This window comes from Amblyomma mixtum, chromosome 9, assembly GCF_055824585.1.
Source record: "Amblyomma mixtum isolate Tamu chromosome 9, ASM5582458v1, whole genome shotgun sequence".
NCBI lineage: Eukaryota > Metazoa > Arthropoda > Arachnida > Ixodida > Ixodidae > Amblyomma > Amblyomma mixtum.
In genome coordinates, this window is record NC_143020.1 from 69,231,169 (window position 1) to 69,255,320 (window position 24,152).

Consider the following 24,152-nt stretch of genomic DNA (forward strand, 5'->3'; position numbering starts at 1 on the left):
ACGAGTGGATCCTCCGGGCCTGTTAGTCCATATTTGAACTACTAATACCCCTTTATTATTGGCTGCAAAAGGTCCCGTACATGCAATAAACGTGATGAGGGCTGTTCTTTAAGAAATTTCTACTGGCCCTCAAAGACTTCATATTTCTCTCCGCCGTTGTAAACAGGCAAATATGAGCCTTAGTTCATATTAGTGTGGCCTCTGAATACTGTTTCTTCTTTCTGATTGGTTCATACTTCCAAAACGTCATTCAATTCACTGTTGGCACGTGGAGTGGCAGTAACATTTAATTCTACCAAAAAAATTGAAAACCGCTTCACGTCGTGGTGACTTACGAATCTTCTTTATGCATATATTTATTACAAATACAATCGTAAACTATGCAGATTGAGTTAATATTCGGGAGGTGAGTTTTTAACTTCACTACTACGTTTTTATCCACCGCGGTGGAGAGCGGTTGCCCGCTCGGCTACCAAGCCGGCTGACCCTGGTTCGAATCCGACCGCAGCGGCCGCATTTCGACGGAGCCAAAACAGAAATGGCACCCCTGTGCTGTGTAATGTCAGCGTAGGTTAGAGAACCCCAGGTGCTGTAAATTAATCCGGAATACCCGGGTTCAAACCCGGCCCCGGCGGCCGCGTTTAGATAGAGGCGAAACAGAAAAGGCACCCGCATGCTGGTAGATGTCAGTGCACGTTATGGATCCCCAGGTGGTCGAAATTATTCCGAGGACCTCCACTACGGCCTTCCTCAGAGCCTATGTACCACTCCGCGAAGTTAAATCCTCACAATCCACATTTTACAAAGTACTTCGCGCTGAATTCGCCAAAACAACACAGTACGGGTACTACTCAGTAGAAAATGGAAACGAGTGACTTCACTGAAATGCTTAGTGACTTCACTCAGTGACTTCACTGAAATATATAGCTTTCGTTGATTACGAGAAAGCACTTCACTCTGTGGAAACTTCAGGAGTCATGTAGACATTGCGGAATCGGGGTGTGGAAGAGTCTTGCTTGAAAATACTGAAAGATATAACGACTGCACAGCTACGACAGTCCTTTATAAAAGCAGCAATAAAATTCCGATAAGGAAAGGTTCCAATAAGGAAGCAGTTCACAATTGGTAGCGTGGTGCCGGAATTGCTAAGGGTAAGGCAGTGGTCGCTGATACGGATCACGAGTGGGAAATAAAGAGATGAATAAGAATGGGGTGTAGCGCGTATTGTAGGTTCTCTCAGGTCAAGAGTGGCACTTTACCAATATCCCTCAAGAGGAAAATATACAACAGGTGTATCTTACCGGTACTCACCTATGGGGAAAATATGTGCTGGGTAGCGAAAAGTTCTCGTGTTAAGTTAAGGACAACGCAGACAGCTATGGAAAGCAAAATAATACGTTAAGGTTAACAGACCGAAAGCGGACAGAGTGGGTGAGGGTAGAAATGCGTGTTAATGACATCCCAGTCAAAATCGAGAAGAAGAATTGGGTATGGGCAGAGGGTGTAATGACAGGGCAAGATAACCGCTGGTCCTGAAGGGTAGCGATGTGGATTCCAAGAGAAGGCAAGCGTTGCAGGGGCCGGCAGAAAGTTAGATGGGCGGTTGAGATTAATCGTGAGAGGGAACAGCGCGAAACAAAACGACGGACAAAGGAAGAGGACACAAAGACGAGCGCTGACTCGAAACTGATTTTTTTATTGAAAAAAACGAAAACATATATACATCACACTCACGTGAACAAAACAGAGCAACTACCATTGGTCTAGTGGAATCAAGACCATCAAACGCACAATATTGAGATTGAGATTGAGAGGTTGAGATTAAGAAGTTTTCAGGGATACAGTGGCCGCAGCTGGCAGAAGACAGTGTTAACTGAAGAGATATGGAAAAGGTCTTTGTCCTGCAGTGGGTGTAGTCAGGAAGATGACGATGATGATGATCGTGAAATTAAAGCTTTGCTTGGAACCGCTGACGCATTCGTGGAAGCGTCCACTTCCCTGAGCATGTGACATAGGACCAGCATTTACCCCTTAAATTCTTCAATAAACCATGTTGGTTGGCCCATTATTTTGGCAACAGGAGAATAAAAAAATGCTATATCACATGTACATAGGTAAAGCAATGGAAGCTCTCGGCCGCGATCATGCGAGCAGCTGCGACGTTGCCACTGATAAACACAACACCGGGGCTGCGCACAGCGCCTGGCACAAAGATGACTCATTTCGATGAATGTGTGCGAGGAGACGGCCGAAGACAATACCTCCGTTTCGCTGATGATGTTTGCCAGAAAACTTTAAACATCCGCAGCGTCAAAGCAATCGAAAAATTTCGTCAGTATATTCCGGACGATGGTCTCTAAGCTAGACGCTGTTATAATGGAAAGGGCCTACATCTGCTTTTCTCAGTACCTGACGCACTTTTATGCAACACTGCACTCGACTTGCGGCCCTGTAAATTTTTACACGCTCCTGTCCCAAGAAGAAGATAGGCTAAAATAGCACTAAAGAACGGTCACTGAGTGATTTCAAGAAGCCGCGTTCTCTGTACAAATTCAATAAATCACGCGTTAATTGCACAATGCAGATCCGCTTTCATCTTCCTATGACATTTATCTCACAATTTTGTCGCGGATCCCCTACAAAAGAATGGGCGCGTAAAAGACTTTCCACGCAAACATGGTTGCAACCGCCGTATATTGTATAAAACCTAAGTGACGGCCTGAACTAAGGACTTCTCAAAAGAATGCGTTTGGCTGAGCTTTCTTTCCGCCTATTCCGCGTTTTAAACCAGATTGGGGCTCTGGCCTCACTTGATGACAGTATTGGTGGTCCCCAAGTTTCAAGGCCATTATTTGAAAGGATTGGCTTCGCCTATACGCCAATAGATACGGCCCAAGAATAGCTTTCTGTTTAGTTAGGAAATGAACGTAGGAGCATTTTTTTATGGCATAGTACGAGGAAACACGGAGGCTTAGTTTATTCCCAGAAATATGGCATATATAGCTATGGTTGCGAAATTGGGTATCAGCTAAAGTAGAAGCTCCCATTTCTCAACCAATATTGCAGGTGGCATCGCGGACTATACGACGTTTAAAGGAAGTCTTACGAACGGCCAAACAGCAGTGATATCGAATACAAACATCAGTAACTGGCATTTAAAGTGCAAACTTTATCTTGAAAAAAAAAATGCTAATATTGCAGTGGTCATGAAGCTTTCTTCAAACCTGGTTTGAATATCAACAAGAAAAAAAGTTTATCCCTGCTGTGTACATGCGCCACATCCTTGTCCCTGTGCCGATGGAAGAGAAACTCAAGGCAGGAGCTCCCACTTGACTCGAAGCTTGTCGTCTTCAACAAAGCCGCCTTTCCGGAGATCCGCTAAGACGAACGGCGCCTCTGAGAAACAAACACATTGATTTCTTGAAGTTTCGGGCTTTTGGTAGTACTTCAAAGAACGCCATGTTTTAACCTCGGCCTCACGTTCGGTGACTCCTTGCGGGTGCACGACGCTCAGCTTGATTCTTTGCTCGAATGGCCACAGAACAGCGTCGTCCAGGTCGCCTTTGTGCAGCACGAAGCAAATATGCACAGTAAACGAGTCGCCTGTTTTCGTGAATTTTAGGCCCGGTGATATGCAGTAACCACGCAGGTACACGCTCTCGTTGTAATGCCAAGCACAGCCTTCATTCAGCGCTTTCTCTTCGAGGGATTTCACACCCTGTACAAAAACCTCGCACCGCGTTGCTTGCAGCTCCGCGAGTGTGTGCACTTTGTTGATGCGCTCCAACGTCTTCTGACCACTCTCCCTTCCTTCTCTTCTGGCTTGCTCCAGGGCAGCTGTGATTTGGCAAATGCTTTCTGCAGTTTCCGTCCTCACATTCCCCAACTGATCTGTCAGTTCTTTTTCTAATCGGTTCACCCCTGCGGAAAGATTGTTTACGGCGTCGCTGCGTGTCGTCAGACATTCCTTAATTTCCGCGTTTGACGCTAAAATTTCACGCAATGTTTCATTCAAGTTTTGAGGATTTCGTACAGCAGCTGCCACTTCTTGCCTTAAAGCTTCCTTGAATGTGTTGATATCATGAGACATTTCATTCAACCTGTCACCGTGTGTGCTATTATCAGCAGCGATTCTTTCCAGACAGCCCATGATTTCTTCCGCCTTCTTGGCTTGGCTGAAAGTAGTAAAAGACGCGTTTCCATCCTTGACGACGCAGTTGCTGTGGGTTTTCAACGAGGCGTTAGTCATCGAGCCGCAAGTTCCCGATCTGAGGTGGGCGCACACTTCACTGCAGTGGACGCTGATCGAACACTTTGGGCAGCAAGTAGAGTGGTGCACACATTCCCGCTGGAAATGGTGGGCTATCGTGGAAGCAGCCGTCACATGCTGGCAACCCCGTTCTGCATTCCAGCACTTGACCTGCAAGGAGAACAAGAGTGTATCCATTGAAATCACTAGTACCTCACCAACGATTGATTTTTTAAAATTTTTGTTTTTAAGTCAATTCCTTATGTGAATTCACGTCAGCATTTGGTTGTGCACAGGGGCAGTAGGGTCTTATAGATTTGTTCTTGAAAATCTGCAATTATATATTTGAAACACATGAAGTGCAAAGACACTGTTGCATTTTCACTTCTGCGCTAACCTCACTCTGACTCATAGAAGTGTAATACATGAACTAAATTGCACTGTTATATATATATCTTCCTGTACCCGCTGTCACGATTTTAGTTCTCCTCATGCGCCCTCATTTTGGACCACCTGCGTACGTACAAACCAGTGCTGCCAACCCTAGGGATTTTTCCCTAGCTATACAAAAACTGGACGTCATTTAGGGTCAAAGGAATTTTTTTGTATAATCTGGGGAAATTTCATTTGCTCGAAGAGTTCTTTTTTTTCTCTCTCTCTCAAACTGGGAACACAGTACCAGCTTTTCGTTGTTTTTGCTCTACAACTGACGGAGGCCCGCACCACACTGCCGCGCGCTCGATTAAAGCCTGTTTCACATGCAAGTGAAAACGCTTTGTTGCTGCAGCGCAAAAGCTTTTTAGAGCCATCGCGGTGGCTCAGCAGTCAGAGCGGCGATATTCCAACGAGTTAAAATTTTTCGCCGCGCTGCGCAGCTCAATTCTGAGTCGCTTGCATGCATGTGAACCAGCCTTTACACGCACGTAGTCGGATCTGTATGGTCCCTGGCGTGGCCAGTGGCACCCACTGTGATCTGGCGTGCCACCGCCTTCCCTCAACACGCACGCCCCTTACTCACGCTGTATTTGGAGCTCACTGCACGACGTCAAATTCCTATTTAGTAAGCATATATGCATGTTTATATTAATAATTAGGAAAGAACAAGGGTGCCATTTCTTTGATAAAGGAGCGCCGGGTAAAAAATCTTAGCTAGTCTAACTAAGGGAACAATTCCCAGTTCACCCGCCGCGGTGGCACGGCGGTTATGGCGCTCGCCTGCTGACCTGAAAGACGGGGCTTCGATCCCGGCCTCGGCGGTCGAATTTCGATGGAGGGAGGAGAAATTCTAGAGGCCCGTAGACTGCGCGATGTCAGTGCATGTCAAAACACCCTAGGTGGTCGAAATTTCCGGAGCCCTTTACTACGGCGTCCCTCATAGCCTGAGTCGCTTTGGAACGTTAAACAACAATAAACCAAACCAATCAAACTTACATCAGCCACCCTCTAGAGAAATCGCAGCAAATGAACAAGCAGCTTTTATGTCGCAGTTTCTGCAGACTCCTCAAGCGACCTCCAGGCATTTTGTACGTGGTATCCTTCGGCTGAAGTCTAAACCAACTCAATATGAGGGGAAAAAAATTCATCTAATTCCACATGCCGATGCATGTTTACTAATATCTCGTGTACAGTGAAAAAATAACATACACGATATAGAGCGTTTCATTTGCAATTTCCAAGGAGCGCTACGGTTTATCTTGTAGCTTCATTTAGAAGTTCTTCATTTCAGATCATTTCAAATTTACAGCGCTAACTTGCTTACCAACGTCTGGTAACAGGGTAGCTGCATGATAAAACTTGTTACTGAACTACGCATAAATATACATTTTTTCACAATTGAACACTATTTTTGTGTCTAGGGAAATCTAAGGATTTTTTGTTTGCAAATTTGGGGAGAACTGGCTCATGAGGTTGGCAGCCTGGTACAGACGTACATCGCAGTAAGAAGCAGCACAGAAACACACTAAACAGCACCCATGTTTAATTGCGCGCATAAGCTGCATATCTGGCCGCGTTCAGACAAGCTAGCAACATAGGGTATCGTGCTCTCTCATGTTAATCTGGGTAGCAAACGTTTTAGAGGTGGTAGACGGAGAAGGCGGCATAGTAGAACAGCTGCGCCTCTTGGAACTGCAGTCAGAGAAACGCAATGACGAGGTTGTTCTCCAGTGTAAGAATGTGAATTTGTGTTGAAGAAATTGCTCTTGAATTATTATCCCACTTGCACCTATTTTTATGACAGGCAGCACATGCATGCTATTGTTTTTTTCTTTTGTCATGCGTTCTCTAGAGCGAAGCGAAGATTTCACCCCATTTGCCAAAACGTTGCTCGAGTGCTTGTACTCGTCAGCGCACAACTCGCCGCCATATGTAGCGCAAACCTCGGCTGTTCCGCAGACAAAGATAATGCAGTTCCTGACGAAGCATCAAGCGCACGGTGCCGATGGCAAACATTTCTTCATGGCCCGGACGAACAACAAACCATGAGGTATTGAAAGCGCCCCTGGCGGGAAGAGATGGTAGCAGCGCAGCTTCGCTCGTTGAGGCGATAACAAGATCACCAAGTTATCGAGATGGGTCAGCCGGATGTGCCGACGCCCCTTCGCTCTTTTCCGCGCATCTGCTGATAGAGCGCGCTGGCATGCTGTTTTTTCCCATTTCGGCCACCGCTCGAGTGCTCCGTATTACTTTTGGGGCACCTGGGGTGCGATTACGAGTCGCGCTCAATTTTTGTCAATTTTGAGACTGTGACGTCAAAATGACGACACCTCGAGACGCTGACCGCGGACTCAACCAATTAGCAGCGAGGTTGCGATGGCTAGTAGCAGGGCTCAACCCCGGAAGCATTTTTTATGCACAATAAGGGATCGTATGCTAACGTTTTGCTGTAAACACGCCGTTAATAAAATGAACAAGGTTTTATTTTGCTAGCAAACTATGTTTCAAACTCAACGACATGAAGCAAAACAAGAAGCGTCCTCAGTTTTGCAATTAAATTTGCTCTTCAGTCACTTTAGCTGCCGCGAGGGTACGCTGATTTTGGAGAAGCGTCGGCTAGGTGGCGTGAGCTGCCGCCCGATTCAAAGGATTTTCAACCTTATCCGTCCAACCACATCGCCCACATACTCAGCCATGGAAAACATGGCAGCCAGAAAAAAATCAGCTGATTCGACGGCTGTCCTCTTTTTGTTTACACATTATGTGGAATCAAGGTACTGTGCGGACGTCTTAAGTGCGCGGAAAAATTTGTTTGAAGGCAGTGACTGCTACACGTCTGCCGAGATCAATTAGCAAGGAGCTCTCGGCTCGAAAACCGACGAAGGCAGCTTTAAGGCAAGATCGCACTAGCGAGTCGGAAACGTCACGCGACCGATTTCAGTCAATTAGTTACGGTTTCTGAAACACTTGTAAAGCGCGGAGGGAGCGTAAAATATCGATTTAAACCTGTCGCGCGACCCCCCCCCCCCCCCCCCCCCCCAGCCGGCTCGCCAGTGTGAACCCGCCTAGTCTGTGCTCTCAGTCGTATCCATGGCAAATGTGTGTAAGGGCGATGGGTGGTTCTATTTATTTTGTTGAGAAAACGCTGTGGCTAGAGTTCCGTCCAGACGGAACTACAATTTGCGCTAGAGTTCCGTCTAGACGGAACTACATGTAGGGATGGGGGTCCGTCCAGACGGAACTGTATCTGACACCATACAGTTCCGTCCAGCATTATCTGCCACAAGAGTTGTGTCAAGATGGAATTAAAGCTCGCGTTAGGGATTGGGAAACCAGTTTGCTTGCAGAGTTTTGCATGTCCATTTAAAAAAGTGGCAATCCTGTTCCGCCTAATGTGTGACAGGATATTCTGCAGCATCATTTTATTTTCCAAGCAGTCAGTGAGAAATGGCAATAGATCGAGTTTTGGCTTGGGTTAGTTGGTGCGTTTGCATGATGCTTGTTGACCGTTTGTGTACGTCTTAGTCTTTTTCGCGCTGCGTCATCTTGCAGCACAAATAGCGACAGGGCTTCACATCACTTCGCGAAGAATTTCTAAACTTTGCTTCTAACAGTGTCATTTTCCCGATCCTGGATGCATGCACGGAAATTATACCTTCGAGGATGTAACTAAACGCAGTACGCGGACAGATATTTTGGTGCCGTATACATGCGTAGAGAGAATATCTGCATACAGCTTGGTCAACTGGTTGTTCCAGACGCAAAGGAATGCTTTATGTGGGTAGAAATAACCCATTTTGAATAGTATGGGCCGTACGGACATTAGACAGTTTTAGTTTTACGTACGTAGAACCTTAACGCACGTAAAAGTGAGCAGTCTACGTAGCGTATGCTCGTGTCACTTCGTACAGTTTAGCTATACGTGCGGGACGCAAACTGTGTAGATTTGCCATAGAACCTAAAAAAGGCACTATCATGTTGAGCCGCGCCATCTAGTACAGATAAAAAAAAACTAATTTTGCTTAGTCGAGCTGCTTGGAGCGGAGCCAGGCGAAGCCGCAGTGCAAGCGGTAAACACTTTCCCCCTGTCTTCTGACAAACGTTGAGCGATTTTATTCCAGCGAACTGTATGTTGCATGTTATCTTCAAAGGGACTACATTCTTTCACGCCCCGCATCATATTTAAATCATCGCTTTTCGAGAAGCGAAAGCGCGCTCGTGTCCCACTCATGTTGACGACGTCTGCGTATGGAGCCTGTGGGAAACCTGGCTTTCCGCCGTCGCCTTTGCGCGGCTCTGCCGGCCTCCCGCGTTGTTTCTCCTCTGTCCCTTGCTCCCGCCTCAGGCGGTGGAGAGGCGGCTGGGTGACTAATCACTGTCATTTAGCCACAGCTCCGCCCCGGCTCCCCAAGGGCCTTTGCCATTGGCGCCTGTTGGCGGGAATTTGGGACCCGCTTTGGGCGGCCGCGCGCTGCGCGACCGTCCGAGCGGGGCCCAGAGAGAGAGATCCCTCCGAGACAGCGTAAGGTGCGTAAGCTACTGTTTGTCCGTGCCGGCTTTGCCGCTCGGACCAGTGCTTACTCGAGCTCGCCCGCACGTGTCCTCTGACCTGCAGCGGCTCGAGCCTGTCCAGCGGGGTCCAGCGACCTCTGACAGGCGTACCTTGCGTTGAATGCCCACTCTCTCTCGCAACCGGCCCAACGGTCGACACGAGAGAGAGATCACAGCACTGCCGCGGGGACATTCTCCTGCAGCGGCGTGCTAGCGGCGCACATTTTGCTCGAGTCGCTTCGTGCGCGCAGCGGAGCCTTGCTCCTCGCGCGCCCCCGGGACGGGGTGACTATTGAGTGCGTGTGTACCTGCTGAAGGACGACGTGAATAAACGTCTCCTTTGTGAACTTGGAGGCTTATTTCTTTGCGGCGAATCGCTCTCCTCCCAGCGGAGGTTGAGTGCGCCGCATCGGTGTCCCAGTGGTGTGTGGTGACGGCTGATCGGGGCCCTTGGCTCGCGCGAAGCTCGAACCCGCGGTGGGTGGTGGCCTGTGTCCACTTAGGAACGCTAGTTTTTTCTTTTTTTTATTCATTTCTTTATTTTGGAACTGAAGTGTAGTTTTTTTTGTGTATTGATTTCTTTATTTTTGGCCGCGTGCTTTGCCGATGGGTAGGAGAGCATTTAAGGAGAGGGGGATGTGGGAATCCTGGCTTTCCGCCGTCGCCTTTGCGCGGCTGTGAAGGCCGCCCGCGTTGTTTCTCCTCTTTCCCTTGCTCCCGCCTCAGGCGGTGGAGAGGCGGCTGGGTGACTAATCACTGTCATTTAGCCACAGCTCCGCCCCGGCTCCCCAAGGGCATTTGCCATTGGCGCCTTTTGGCGGGAATTCGGGACCCCGCTTTGGGCGGCCGCGCGCCGCGCGACCGTCCGAGCGGGGCCCAGAGAGAGAGAGATCCCTCCGAGACAGCGTAAGGTGCGTACGTTACTGTTTGTCCGTGCCGGCCTTTGCCGTTCGGACCAGTGCTTACTCGAGCTCGCCCGCACGTGTCCTCTGACCTGCAGCGGCTCGAGCCTGTCCAGCGGGGTCCAGCGACCTCTGACAGGCGTACCTTGCGTTGAATGCCCACTCTCTCTCGCAACCGGCCCAACGGTCGACACGAGAGAGAGATCACAGCACTGCCGCGGGGACATTCTCCTGCAGCGGCGTGCTAGCGGTGCGCATTACTCGAGTCGCTTCGTGCGCGCAGCGGAGCCTTGCTCCTCGCGCGCCCCCGGGACGGGGTGACTATTGAGTGTGTGTGTATCAGCTGGAGGACGATGTGAATAAACGTCTCCTTTGTGAACTTGGAGGCTTATTTCTTTGCGGCGAATCGCTCTCCTCCCAGCGGAGGTTGAGTGCACCGCATCGGTGTCCCAGTGTGTGTGTGTGTGGTGACGGCTGATCGGGGCCCTTGGCTCGCGCGAAGCTCGAACCCGGGGTGGGTGGTGGCCTGTGTCCACTTAGGAACCCACAACTGGCGCCCAACGTGCTAAGTCATTGGCGCTTACGCCTTTGATGGCACATTAGCCGAGCAGGTCGCCTTGACGATCACGCTTGCGCACCGTGTCTACCACCCCCAGCGGGGCACCCGGCAGCTACATGTCGGCTCCCTACGGAGTTGTAGCGTCGTTTGATCCGCTGGCTGCTGTTCCTTCGAATAGCTAGACACCGTGGTTTGCCGCGGCCCCCATGGGGGTTTACGGCGACACAACCCAAAATGTCGACCACGCGGCTCCCATTGGAGCTGTACCGGGAGCACCCTGCGGTGCATCCGCTGTTCACATGCCTCAGCTGTGCACGCTTTCCGCCCAGTGCGAAAGCAGTTCGTGTCACGCTGCCGCAACCGGCAGTTTCGAACAGCAGCAGCCGTGCCCCGCGAGCAGTCAATTCTGCTCTGGGAACGGCGAGGCGCTGGCCCGGTTCCCTGCGGAAACCGCGCCGCTCATCGAACTAGGAGCCTTGCCTCCCTCGTTCGTGTAGCCCGCCCAAGCCTCCACTGAGGCAGGGGCGCAGTCGCTGAGGCCGGGGCTCCATTGAGCCAGATGCGGAGAAACTTCGAGCCATACTAGAATTTCCCGCGCCCAAGGACGTACGCGCCCTGCGCCGTTGTGTGGGAATGGCCACTTTTATCGTCCTGTGCCCGCGTGCAGGCACCCTTGACCTAGCTCTTGGGAAAGACTGCCGCGTGGCGATGGGAGCCCGAGCAAGAGCGATCCTTTCGCCTCCTGTCTAGTGCCATTGTCGAGACAGCGCAGCTCAGGCTACCCAACCTGACCAGACAGTCCGTAGTCCAGACTCACGCGAGCGATCTGGGTTTAGGAGCAGTTCTCCTACAGGAATTCGATGGCGTGCTGCAACCGCTGGCCTTTGCCAGCCGCTCCTTGCTGCCCTCGGAGAGGAATGATTCCGTGACCGAGAAGGAGTGCCTCGCCATCGTGTTTGCACTGCGCAAATTCGACGTCTACCTTGATAGAACGCAATTCGTAGTGCAGACAGACCACAGTGCGCTCAGTTGGCTGATGCGGCTCCGCGAGCCTGCGGGTCGGCTGGCGCGCTGGGCTCTCCTGATACAGCATTACGACTTTTCGGTGCAGTATCGAAAGGGGAGCACAAACGTGGTAGCTGACGCGCTATCCCGTGCCCCACTCGCCAGCGGCACCTTGACGCCTGTAGGCGGAGGGGGCGAAACAGCGGACGAGCCGTCGGGCGGCAAGGAGGGAGAGCCCGCGAACGGGTTAACCCATTCCGCTAACCAGGCAAGCAGCGCTTCGCAAAGAGGACGAGAGGCGAAGCTCTTCGTGAGCGCCTCGGAGTTGCAGACGCGAACGGAAATTTTGGCTGCAAACCTGAGTGGCGACGAGACCACGCTCCCCTCTGGGATGACTGGAATCGTTTTCAGCCGTAAAGAGCTACTGAAAGCCCAGCAAAATGACCCCTTTTGTCGCGTAATGAGCGACGGTCTCAGGGAGACGGAGCGCCGTGACGCTACTGGTATTGTAGCGGGCGCAGGGGGGCAGAAGCCAGCGTGTGTCGCGGCGAACCCCGGGGGTTCATATTTGCTGGACCATGACGGGCTCGTGCTGAAGTACATAGCCACCGATGACGAGTCCATCGACCCGTTCGAGGTGGTTATCCCCAAAAGTCTGAGAGGTGCACTGTTGAGATTCTCTCATGACGAACCACTGGCCGGTCATCTGAGTGGCTCCAAAGTTTTTGCACAACTGAGTCATTCGGTGACGTGGCCCGGCATGAAGCGTGACATTTTCCGCTATTGCCGTTCCTGCCATGTCTGTCAAGCGGTGAAGTCACGGGGCGGCAAGCCGCCTGGAATGATGAAACCGATTGACAGTGTGCGTCCGTGGCAGATGGCCACCTGCGATTTGATGGGGCCTTTCCCCAGGAGCAAGCAGGGGTTCATAGACCTGAAGGCCTACGCGTCACGGTCTGACGAGCTTGCGCCGGTACCCATTGGTATCAAAGGCAAGCGCAAAGGCACAACTGGTGCTGCGGAACGCAAGCGTACGGAGCACCGGTACAATCTGAGGCGACGGTCACCGGCGTGATTGATGCCGGACGGCGGACTCTTCCGCAACCGAAGGCACGCAGCCTCAGCTAGCTGGCGAGCTTTCTCGTCAGGCCCTACCCAGGCGAAGCACGGTGTGTTATTTTTTTTTGTTTTTTTTTGTTTTGCAGCATGATCAGTTCCAGCCTTGTGTGTTTATCTGTTTATTTATTTGTTTTCTTGAGTCAGTTTCCAGCCACTTTCGTTTCCTGCTTGTAAGTCTGTTTTCGTTCTAACGTACCGAAATGTACATAGGTAACATGCGTTTGTCTTGGCGTTCAGTTTTTTTTTACCAGATTTGTACATAGGCAAACTTCAGCCCGCTCGTGCTTGCTCTTATCTGCTAGAAGGAATAGATTAGGTGTCGTTTGTACGGGGCGCCTTTTGTCATTTCCGGCCCGACTGTGGGTGGTTGGCTCGTTAAGGAGCCGTGTGTCGCGGCGCGAGTTTTGTGCGGCCCGTATGGAGGGGAAGTTGGCGGGGCGTTTGGGGCGATGGGGGGCGGAAAGTGCACCCTTTGACCCTCGCCGCGGCGCCTCTGGACGCTTCTGATGGGGGGGTCGTTGTCGCCGACCAGCGTCCGCGCACGTGCCGGTGTATGCCTGTTTGTGGCTGTGGCTGTGTGCGCGCGTAGCCATGAGCCAAGGCGACGCCTGTGAGTTGTGCCGTTGTGTCCTTCTGCGTGAGCGCGAGGATGAGAAGGACCCCTCGCTGTGGACAAGGTTACACATCTGGACGCCGCCGAACGTCCTCACCCGTTTCAGCCGGCGTGAAGGGGGTGCACTAACTCTCTTGTGCCGAACGTGATGTCGTGTCCAAGGGCGCGAGGTCAGTGCTCTACCGCGGCCCCGTCGTCATCAACGCACCCTACATCAACGGAAAGAAGACCGCCATCAGTCGTCGGCCATCCCAGCCCGTTCAACTTGAAGTATGCTAGCGGTGAGTCGCCGACCGGCCCACTGGGCCGCGCCATCGAACTTTGAGGCTGGCATCCACCTGTAACATAGCTGTACAGTTGTATTCACATCTTCTTGTGAACCGTGTATATAATCTGCAAGCTGTTTTGATTTACTCAAACGTACGTAAGGCAGTGTTTGTATGTTTGCCTTGTTTTCCTTTGTTTTCTTACGTTGTTCTGGCTGGAACTGAAGTGTAGCTAGTTTTTTTGTGTGTGTGTATTCATTTCTTTATTTTGGCCGCGTGCTTTGCCGATGGGTAGGAGGGCATTTAAGGAGAGGGGGATGTGGGAAACCTGGCTTTCCGCCGTCGCCTTTGCGCGGCTCTGCCGGCCTCCCGCGTTGTTTCTCCTCTTTCCCTTGCTCCCGCCTCAGGCGGTGGAGAGGCGGCTGGGTGACTAATCACTGTCATTTAGCCACAGCTCCGCCCCGGCTCCCCAAGGGCCTTTGCCATTGGCGCCTGTTGGCGGGAATTTGGGACCCGCTTTGGGCGGCCGCGCGCTGCGCGACCGTCCGAGCGGGGCCCAGAGAGAGAGATCCCTCAGACAGCGTAAGGTGCGTACGCTACTGTTTGTCCGTGCCGGCTTTGCCGCTCGGACCAGTGCTTACTCGAGCTCGCCCGCACGTGTCCTCTGACCTGCAGCGGCTCGAGCCTGTCCAGCGGGGTCCAGCGACCTCTGACAGGCGTACCTTGCGTTGAATGCCCACTCTCTCTCGCAACCGGCCCAACGGTCGACACGAGAGAGAGATCACAGCACTGCCGCGGGGACATTCTCCTGCAGCGGCGTGCTAGAGGCGCACATTTTGCTCGAGTCGCTTCGTGCGCGCAGCGGAGCCTTGCTCCTTGCGCGCCCCCGGGACGGGGTGACTATTGAGTGCGTGTGTACCTGCTGAAGGACGACGTGAATAAACGTCTCCTTTGTGAACTTGGAGGCTTATTTCTTTGCGGCGAATCGCTCTCCTCCCAGCGGAGGTTGAGTGCACCGCATCGGTGTCCCAGTGTGTGTGTGTGTGGTGACGGCTGATCGGGGCCCTTGGCTCGCGCGAAGCTCGAACCCGCGGTGGGTGGTGGCCTGTGTCCACTTAGGAACCCACAAGCCAAAACGTTGTGGGAATCCTGGCTTTCCGCCGTTGCCTTTGCGCGGCTGTGCCGGCTTCCTGCGTTGTTTCTCCTCTTTCCCTTGCTCCCGCCTCAGGCGGTGGAGAGGCGGCTAGGTGACTAATCACTGTCATTTGGCCACAGCTCCGCCCCGGCTCCCCAACGGCCTTTGCCATTGGCGCCTTTTGGCGGGAAATCGGGACCCGCTACGGGCGGCCGCGCACGGCGCGACCGTCCGAGCGGGGCCCAGAGAGAGATCTCTCCGAGACAGCGTAAGGTGCGTACGTTACTGTGTTTGTCCGTGCCGGCCTCTGCCGTTCGGACCAGTGCATACTCGAGCTCGCCCGCACGTGTCCTCTGACCTGCAGCGGCTCGAGCCTGTCTAGCGGGGTCCAGCGACCTCCGACAGGCGTACCTTGCGTTGTTTGCCCACTCTCTCTCGCAACCGGCCCAACGGCCGACACGAGAGCGAGATCACAGCACTGCCGCGGGGACATTCTCCTGCAGCGGCGTGCTAGCGGCGCGCATTACTCGAGTCGCTTCGTGCGCGCAGCGGAGCCTTGCTCCTCGCGCGCCCCGGGACGGGGTGACGATTGAGTGTGTGTGTATCTGCTGGAGGACGACGTGAATAAACGTCTCCTTTGTGAACTAGGAGGCCTATTTCTTTGCGGCGAATCGCTCTCCTCCCAGCGGAGGTTGAGTGCGCCGCATCGGTGTCCCAGTGTGTGTGTGGTGACGGCTGATCGGGGCCCTTGGCTCGCGCGAAGCTCGAACCCGCGGTGGGTGGTGGCCTGTGTCCACTTAGGAACCCACAACTGGCGCCCAACGTGATAAGTCATTGGCGCTTACGCCTTTGATGACACATTAGCCGAGCAGGTCGCCTTGCCGATCACGCTTGCGCACCATGTCTACCCCCAGCGGGGCACTCAGTAGCTACATGTCGGCTCCCTACGGAGTTGTAGCGTCGTTTGATCCGCTACCTGCTGTTCCTTCGAATAGCCAGACACCGTGGTTGGCCGCGGCCCCCGTTGGGGTTTACTGCGGCACAACCCAAAATGTCGACCACGCGGCTCCCATTGGAGCTGTACCGGGAGCACCCTGCGGTGCATCCGCTGGTCACATGCCTCAGCTGTGCAAGCTTTCCGTCCAGTGCGAAGGCAGTTCGTGTCACGCTGCCGCAACCGGCAGTTTCGAACAGCAGCAGCCGTGCCCCGCGAGCAGTCAATTCTGCTCTGGGAACGGCGAGGCGCTGGCCCGGTTCCCTGTGGAAACCACGCCGCTCATCGAACTAGGAGCCTTGCCTCCCTCGTTCGTGCAGCCCGCCCAAGCCTCCACTGAGGCAGGGGTGCAGTGCGCTCAGTTGGCTGATGCGGCTCCGCGAGCCTGCGGGTCGGCTGGCGCGCTGAGCTCTCCTGATACAGCATTACGACTTTTCCGTGCAGTGTCGAAAGGGGAGCACAAACGTGGTAGCTGACGCGCTATCCCGTGCCCCACTCGCCAGCGGCGCCTTGACGCCTGTAGGCGGAGGGGGCGAAACAGCGGACGAGCCGCCGGGCGGCAAGCAGGGGGAACCCGCAAACGGGTTAACCCATTCCGCTAACCAGGCGAGCAGCGCTTCGCAAAGCGGACGAGAGGCAAAGCTCTTCGTGAGCGCCTCGGAGGTGCCGACGCGAACGGAAATTTTGGCTGCAAACCTGAGTGGCGACGAGACCACGCTCCCCTCTGGGATGACTGGAATCGTTTTCAGCCGTAAGAGCTACTGAAAGCCCAGGAAAATGACCCGTTTTGTCGCGAGGTGAGCGACGGTCTCAGGGAGACGGAGCGCCGTGACGCTACTTGTATTGTAGCGGGCGCAGGGGGGCAGAAGCCAGCGTGTGTCGCGGCGAACCCCGGGGAGTCATATTTGCTGGACCATGACGGGCTCGTGCTGAAGTACATAGCCACCGATGACGAGTCCATCGACCCGTTCTAGGTGGTTATCCCCAAAAGTCTAAGAGGCGCACTTTTGCGATTCTCTCATGACGAACCACTGGCCGGTCATCTGAGTGACTCCAGAGTTTTTTGCAAAACTGAGTCAATCGGTGACGTGGCCCGGCATGAAGCGTGACATTATCCGCTATTGCCGTTCCTGCCATGTCTGTCAAGCGGTGAAGTCACGGGGTGGCAAGCCGCCTGGAATGATGAAACCGATTGACAGTGTGCGTCCGTGGCAGATGGCCACCTGCGATTTGATGGGGCCTTTCCCCAGGAGCAAGCAGGGGTTCATTGACCTGAAGGCCTACGCGTCACGGTCTGACGAGCTTGCGCCGGTACCCATTGGTATCAAAGGCAAGCGCAAAAGCACAACTGGTGCTGCGGAACGCAAGCGTACGGAGCACCGGTACAATCTGAGGCGACGGTCACCGGTGTGATTGATGCCGGACGGCGGACTTTTCCGCAACCGAAGGCACGCAGCCTCAGCTAGCTGGCGAGCTTTCTTGTCAGGCCCTACCCAGGTGAAGCACGGTGTGTTTTTTTTTCTGTTGTTGTTTTGGCAGCATGATCAGTTCCAGCCTTGTGTGTTTATCAGTTTACTTATTTGTTTGCTTGAGTATGTTTCTAGCCACTTTCGTTTTCTGCTTGTACGTCTGTTTTTGTTCTAACGTACTGAGATGTACATAGGAAACTTCAGCCAGCTCGTGCTTGCTCTTATCTTCAAGAAGAAAAAGATGGGTGTCGTTTGTACAGCGCGCATTTTCTCATTTCCGGCCCGACTGTGGGTGGCTGGCTCGTTAAGGAGCCGTGTGTCGCGGTGCGAGTTTTGTGCGGCCCGTATGGAGGGGAAGTTGGCGGGGCGTTTGGGGCGATGGGTTGCGATGGGGGGCGGAAAGTGCACTTTTTGACCATCGCCGCGGCGCCTCTGGACGCTTCTGATGAGGGGATCGTTGTCGCCGACCAGCGTCCGCGCACGTGCCGGTGTATGTGTGGCTGTGACTCTGTGCGCGCGTAACCATGATCCAAGGCGACGCCTGTGAGTTGTGCCGTTGTGTTCTTCTGCGTGAGCGCGAGGATGAGAAGGACCCCTCGCTGTGGCCAAGGTTGCACATCAGGACGCCGCCGAACGACCTCGCCCGTTTCAGCCGGCGTGAAAGGGGTGCACTAATTGTCCTGTGCCCGAACGTGATGTCGTGCCCAAGGGCGTGAGGTTAGTGCTCTGCCGCGGCCCCGTCGTCATCAACGGAAAGAAGACCACCATCAATCGTCGGCCCTCCCAACCCGTTCAACTTGAAGTCTGCGAGCAGTGAGTCGCCGACAGGCCCACTAGGCCGCGCCATCGAACTTTGGGGCTGACATCCACCTGTAACATAGTTGTACAGTTTAATTCACATCTTCTTGTGTACCGTGTATATAATCTGCAAGCTGTTTTGATTTACTGAAGCGTATGCCAGTGTTTGTTTGTTTGCCTTGTTTTTCCCTTTGTTTCCTTACGTTGTTCTGGCTGGAACTGAAGTGTAGCTAGTTTTTTTTGTGTATTCATTTCTTTATTTTGGAACTGAAGTGTAGGTAGTTTTTTTTGTGTGTGTGTATTCATTTCTTTATTTTGGAACTGAAGTGTAGCTTATTTTTTTTCTGTATTGATTTCTTTATTTTGGCCGCGTGCTTTGCCGATGGGTAGGAGGGCATTTAAGGGGAGGGGGATGTGGGAATCCTGGCTTTCCGCCGTTGCCTTTGCGCGGCTGTGCCGGCTTCCTGCGTTGTTTCTCCTCTTTCCCTTGCTCCCGCCTCAGGCGGTGGAGAGGCGGCTAGGTGACTAATCACTGTCATTTGGCCACAGCTCCGCCCCGGCTCCCCAACGGCCTTTGCCATTGGCGCCTTTTGGCGGGAAATCGGGACCCGCTACGGGCGGCCGCGCACGGCGCGACCGTCCGAGCGGGGCCCAGAGAGAGATCTCTCCGAGACAGCGTAAGGTGCGTACGTTACTGTGTTTGTCCGTGCCGGCCTCTGCCGTTCGGACCAGTGCATACTCGAGCTCGCCCGCACGTGTCCTCTGACCTGCAGCGGCTCGAGCCTGTCTAGCGGGGTCCAGCGACCTCCGACAGGCGTACCTTGCGTTGTTTGCCCACTCTCTCTCGCAACCGGCCCAACGGCCGACACGAGAGCGAGATCACAGCACTGCCGCGGGGACATTCTCCTGCAGCGGCGTGCTAGCGGCGCGCATTACTCGAGTCGCTTCGTGCGCGCAGCGGAGCCTTGCTCCTCGCGCGCCCCGGGACGGGGTGACGATTGAGTGTGTGTGTATCTGCTGGAGGACGACGTGAATAAACGTCTCCTTTGTGAACTAGGAGGCCTATTTCTTTGCGGCGAATCGCTCTCCTCCCAGCGGAGGTTGAGTGCGCCGCATCGGTGTCCCAGTGTGTGTGTGGTGACGGCTGATCGGGGCCCTTGGCTCGCGCGAAGCTCGAACCCGCGGTGGGTGGTGGCCTGTGTCCACTTAGGAACCCACAACGTGCACCGTTTTGCTTTTCTCGCTGACTGTGCCGAGGGTCCCGCGATATCCCGCTAGGTTTTGAGCTTCGCGTGGTCTCGCGAGACCGTCGGCACACTCGTTGCTATGACGACCACAAACGCTTCTCCGTCAGGCTTAGAAGCTGCTTAAATGGATTTCTATCTGGGAAACAAAAGCTAGTTCTCACCTAAAACGTCATGCGAGAGCAAGAATGGACCAACTGAAGGCAAATACAGCAGCTTGCAGCACGATACCACGTCGAGGTATTAGCGACGAAGCTGTTATCGTTGTGAAGCGGGCGGGCACGGCCCCGCCATCTTGCCAACGCCACGTACGCAAGCAACGTGAAGACCGCAACGCAAAGATCTGAATCTCACGTACGTCCGTGCGGCCCACACAGACACTTCACGTTCTGCGCATGCGCACTGCTGACCCGTAAGTGCACTACTTACGTGAACCTTCTGTGTACGTGAAACTAAAACTGTCTATTGTATGGACGGAACTCTAGCTGCGGTAAATATTCCGTCTGGACGGAACTGCAGCAGCAGCAAATGTTCAGTCTGGACGGAACGCTAGACACTCCGTTGAGAAAATACCAGGCGACCATGAATAATCACACTGCAGCAACTGCCGATATACGGGGGCAGACCGGTGCAGCTGCTGGGAGCTTGCAATCTCATTGCGAGAAATGAGAGCCGGCACGCCCGGTCACTGTGGCAACAATCGCTCTCTGCCTCGTAACCACTGCCGCCCGCTTGGGGCTAAGCACTTGATGTCGGTGTTGTTGCCGTTTGTCACAAAATGCGGCGCATTTTTGAAGCAAACAAAGAAAAACAGCGCCGCGCGGACGCGTCTCGAACAGGGGAGGAGGAAACCCCCCGCGGAGCGCCTAGCCTGTGTGCGTGTGCTCTCTCTCTCCTCCACCACCGCTCACCGCCACGGCGTGCACCGAGGGAATGAGTCATGCACGAAGATTTCTCTGGAACATCCGAGTCGCTTCTACAGAATAGGGGGAAGCCTTGCGTGCGCTAAGACATGTCCCCCTCCTCTGCACTCGGACGTCGGCTACGCCGCCACGACGGCGCCACGCTAGAACACGCTGGAACCTTCGCGAAACAACTCCTGACTTTAACCAATGAGGACGCGCGGCCGGCGAGAGAAAGGAAGGGAAACAGCACGGGAGATGCTAAGCGTATGTGCGCACCTACTTTGGCGCGTAGAACAAACAGACGTGGAAGCGAGCCTGTAAAAGAAGGCGTTGGCCGCTATCAGTCAGACCGGACCGCCATTTAAGCTTCGGAGAAGCGCGCCCGTTCGACTCCCGGGGAAAACACCACTCGGCCAGCCACGGACCAACGAGGCAACGTTCGCCAGTCTGCGGGACGGCATCGTCGTGGAAATCTGGTCGTCGGACTGCCGCAGTGCCCGGTGAGCAAATTGTGTTTTGTTTGTTTACCTCTCTCTCGTGCGTTAGTGCACTTTAGGTGCAATATTGCCCTTGTACTGTATTCTCTCTCGAGTTTAACTTGCACGCGTTGCATTGTTCTGTTAATCACTTTGTATGTGCTTGAACTAGTGATTGTGTAATCCTCTGTATCGTCTCGTTGCTATATAAACTTTGTTTTGTTTGTGAACCTTTGGCTCCGACCCATTCTCTGGCTTGCGACCGGCGAAAGCTGGGCACTGAACGCCCAAAAACCTCTTGTCACTTGGTGGCTGGTCTCCGCTGAGTTTGCCACGCTGAGTCGAGGGCATCTCCTTTGAGTCCGAGACCGCTGCCCCCACACGCTCTAAGGGTGTCTGGGAGCTTCCCACGTAAAAGTGCGCGAAGTGTGGGTGACACCGTTCCGTTCGGATGATGCTCGGATGACGCCGCCTGGGATACTGCGGTGGCGAAAGTTTATGCGAAGGAAGCCCTCCTCCGCCGTCGCCTTGTCCTGGGGGTCTTGTCGGAAAGCGTGCGCCTTCTGCGATGAAATTTGACAGTGGTCTCCGCAACCCGCCGCAAACACTTGCTCACAGTCGGTTGGGCTACGCCGACGTTTACTTCATTTCCTACGGTGCCTTGAAACCCATCGGCGGCGAATAAGCACAGCGCGCACAGCGCTTGCCGCTGCACTGACCGCGCACTCACCCGCACACCTCCAAGTTCAACGGAGAGTTCATCGCACAGCCATTGTGCAGTCTCCTTCCTATGTCAAAACGTCGAAACAAGTCCCGCAAGTCCAAACCGTCTTCACGCACCCTCCTGCACCTTTGCTCGCGCGGCCACCGGCGATGTAAGCACCCGCCATTTTTAATGTCTCAAACGGTTTGGTTTGGTTTATGGGGTTTAACGTCCGAAAGCAACTAAGGCTATGAGAGACGCGGTAGTGAACGGCTCCGGAAATTTCGACCACCTGGGGTTCTTTAACGTGCACTGACATCGCACAGTACACGGGCCTCTGCAATTTCTCCTCCAAAGAAATTCAACCGCCGCGGCCGGGATCGAACCCGCGTCTTTCGGGCCAGCAGCCTAGCACCATAACCACTGAGCCACCGCGGCGCCAAACGGTTTGAGACCACTCGTTTCAGCTGCACAAAATCGTCTCAGTCGGCTCGCATAATTAGGTAAGCAACGTCAACACTTCTGCACGTTTACTACGTCACCCGGTGACGCAAAAAATTAATATGGCCGCTGGTCACGGCCGACCAATAGGAACGGAGCAAATGAGACACTGTTTGAGGCACTATCCGATTGAGGCGTTTTTTTAGCGACTCGCAATCGCGCCCCTGTACAACAAAGGAGGGAAACTTTTTGGTAAGCACTCAGGGCGAGGGGTTCCGTCTGTCCATTTCTTGCCCGCGTGTAGCAGTACAACTTCTATTGCAAACTTTACAAGGGCGTTTTCTTGCCAAAAAGAAACGGGGAACGATAGTACAAGACAAAGAAAAGGGCGGAAGTTTAGTGACTAACCTCTCGTCTCTGCAACTCATCTAGAGGAAAGTCCCTCCAGTCGACGTCCTCTTCGTCGTGCCACTCGTAGCCATCGAGAGGACAAACGTGCAAGCCTTCGTGGACGCACTGCTCGTAGCACGAGTCGCACAGCACGTGCATGCAGGACAGCAGTGCGGTCCTCTTACGCACCAGACCGCAGGCACTGCACACCCTGTTCGTCGGAATGGTCTTCACGAAACTCAGAGGCCTCCAGTCGAGGTCTGGGCTGAAGCCGACGAGCGTATATTGCGTAGCTGCAGGAGGCATCACTCTTCACGTGCGCTCGCTTCGACGCCGCCTGAAAAAGTGGATTTTTCCGCTCTCGCCGTGCGGGCTCTTATCTATTTCCTTTTGTCGTCGGGGCGACTATCAGAGCGGCATCCGCTGCCTCTCGCGAAAAGTATTGTCTGCTGCGCCCGTTTCGCTGTCGTTATCTCTCGAGCTGCATTCACAAGCTCTTCTATACGTAGCTTTAACCCAGGGGGCTTTCTTTCGGAAGGGTTCGAGCGAATAATGATTTCTGTTCCGTGGCTAATGGCCGAAATTAAATTTCGCAGCGCATTAGAAAATGAGGTACTCGATATGAATCGCTCCAGGCGCTGAGTGGCTATGTCATTGTAACATCGAATGGTAATGTTTCACTGTTAAAACTTGTCCGCCGAGGTGCGCGCGTTCGAGATTCGCGGGTTCCAGCCCGTCTGTGCCGGTGTTTCGACTCCAGCGAAAGCTCCAACTTTTCTTGCAAAACTATCCCGCTTTGCGTTGAAAAACAAGTGTTATGATCGGCGTCTCGCAGTGCCCTACACGAATAAAAAACCGACAGAATTGGTTTAGGACTTCATGGCTGATATATCCTTCAGGATTTATTTTTTTTAACTACAATGTTTCTTAGAAAGCTGTGCAGGTTTTCTTTGTAGCCGTATGGCTGCGCTCGGCTGGACATCAGTGAGTAATTACTCAATTCTTACTAATCTACTTCACCTTGATGGAATCTCCTCCCCAAGTGCAGGGTAGCCAACTGGGCATCGCCTGGTTAACCTCCCTGCCTTTCCGTCCTTTTCTCTCTCTCTCTTAAAGCATCCTGCTGGTATTTTTATGAATTTTTATGGTATTTTTATGGTCTTTTTTATGAATTGTTTGCTCCTTGCGAAACAGTTTGTTCTTTGTGAAACTGTTAAGCGCTCGAAGCACTAAATTACTTGCAGCCATGCCTACAGCAATGCGATAAAAAGGCTCCCGTGCTGGAAGTTTCATGATTGAACTAACCACATTGAGAAACTGCGGATTGGTGTGAAAATTAGGTGCTGTGTGTAACACGTAGAAGATTTGGAGTTTCCTCTGGCATGAATGTTCGCGTTCTCTGAAACGCCTCTGGCAAATGCTCATCCCCAAATACAACGTGAAGAAATTAATGAAGTGTTCATTTTGTTGCGTAATTTTTTATTTGCGCCACTACCCAGGAGGCTACGGGCAGTCGGTACGGGTACAGCATCAGAACACCCGCCGCTTCGTGCACTAACAGCAGAAAATCAAGTCGAAGCTGCTTATATTGGGTTTCTTACAGACGTTGATATTGAATACGGCTTTTTGGCGGTCGTGCTGGTGCATGAAGTCAAGTGAAGGAAACAGCGCAAAAGACAAGGAGACAACATTTCATTTCTTCATTTACTTCTGTCCCTATTAGGCTCTGTTATACTCCGACGCAAATTGCGCGGCACTTTCACGTCACGTTGGCCGAAGCGAGACCCTCTATAGTCAGACGCCGCTGGGCCTAGTGCACTGCACGGTTTCGGGCCGGCCCGAAAGCCCGGACCCGGCCCTGCCCGAGGGCCGGGCTGGGCCGGGGCATGATCTGTGTT

At 53.2% G+C, this 24,152-nt stretch overlaps 1 protein-coding gene across 1 annotated transcript; it reads right to left on the reverse strand.

The window, feature by feature from the left end:
- Positions 1-1,662: 1,662 nt before the first annotated feature.
- LOC149329568 (TNF receptor-associated factor 6-like) lies at positions 1,663-22,582 on the reverse strand. Its single transcript, XM_089560312.1, has 2 exons — positions 22,273-22,582; positions 1,663-4,420 (listed from the first exon to the last, which is right to left on the reverse strand). The coding sequence occupies exons 1-2, from the start codon at positions 22,558-22,560 to the stop codon at positions 3,311-3,313; spliced, it is 1,398 nt and encodes a 465-aa protein (XP_089416438.1). The 5' UTR covers positions 22,561-22,582; the 3' UTR covers positions 1,663-3,310.
- Positions 22,583-24,152: the final 1,570 nt, after the last annotated feature.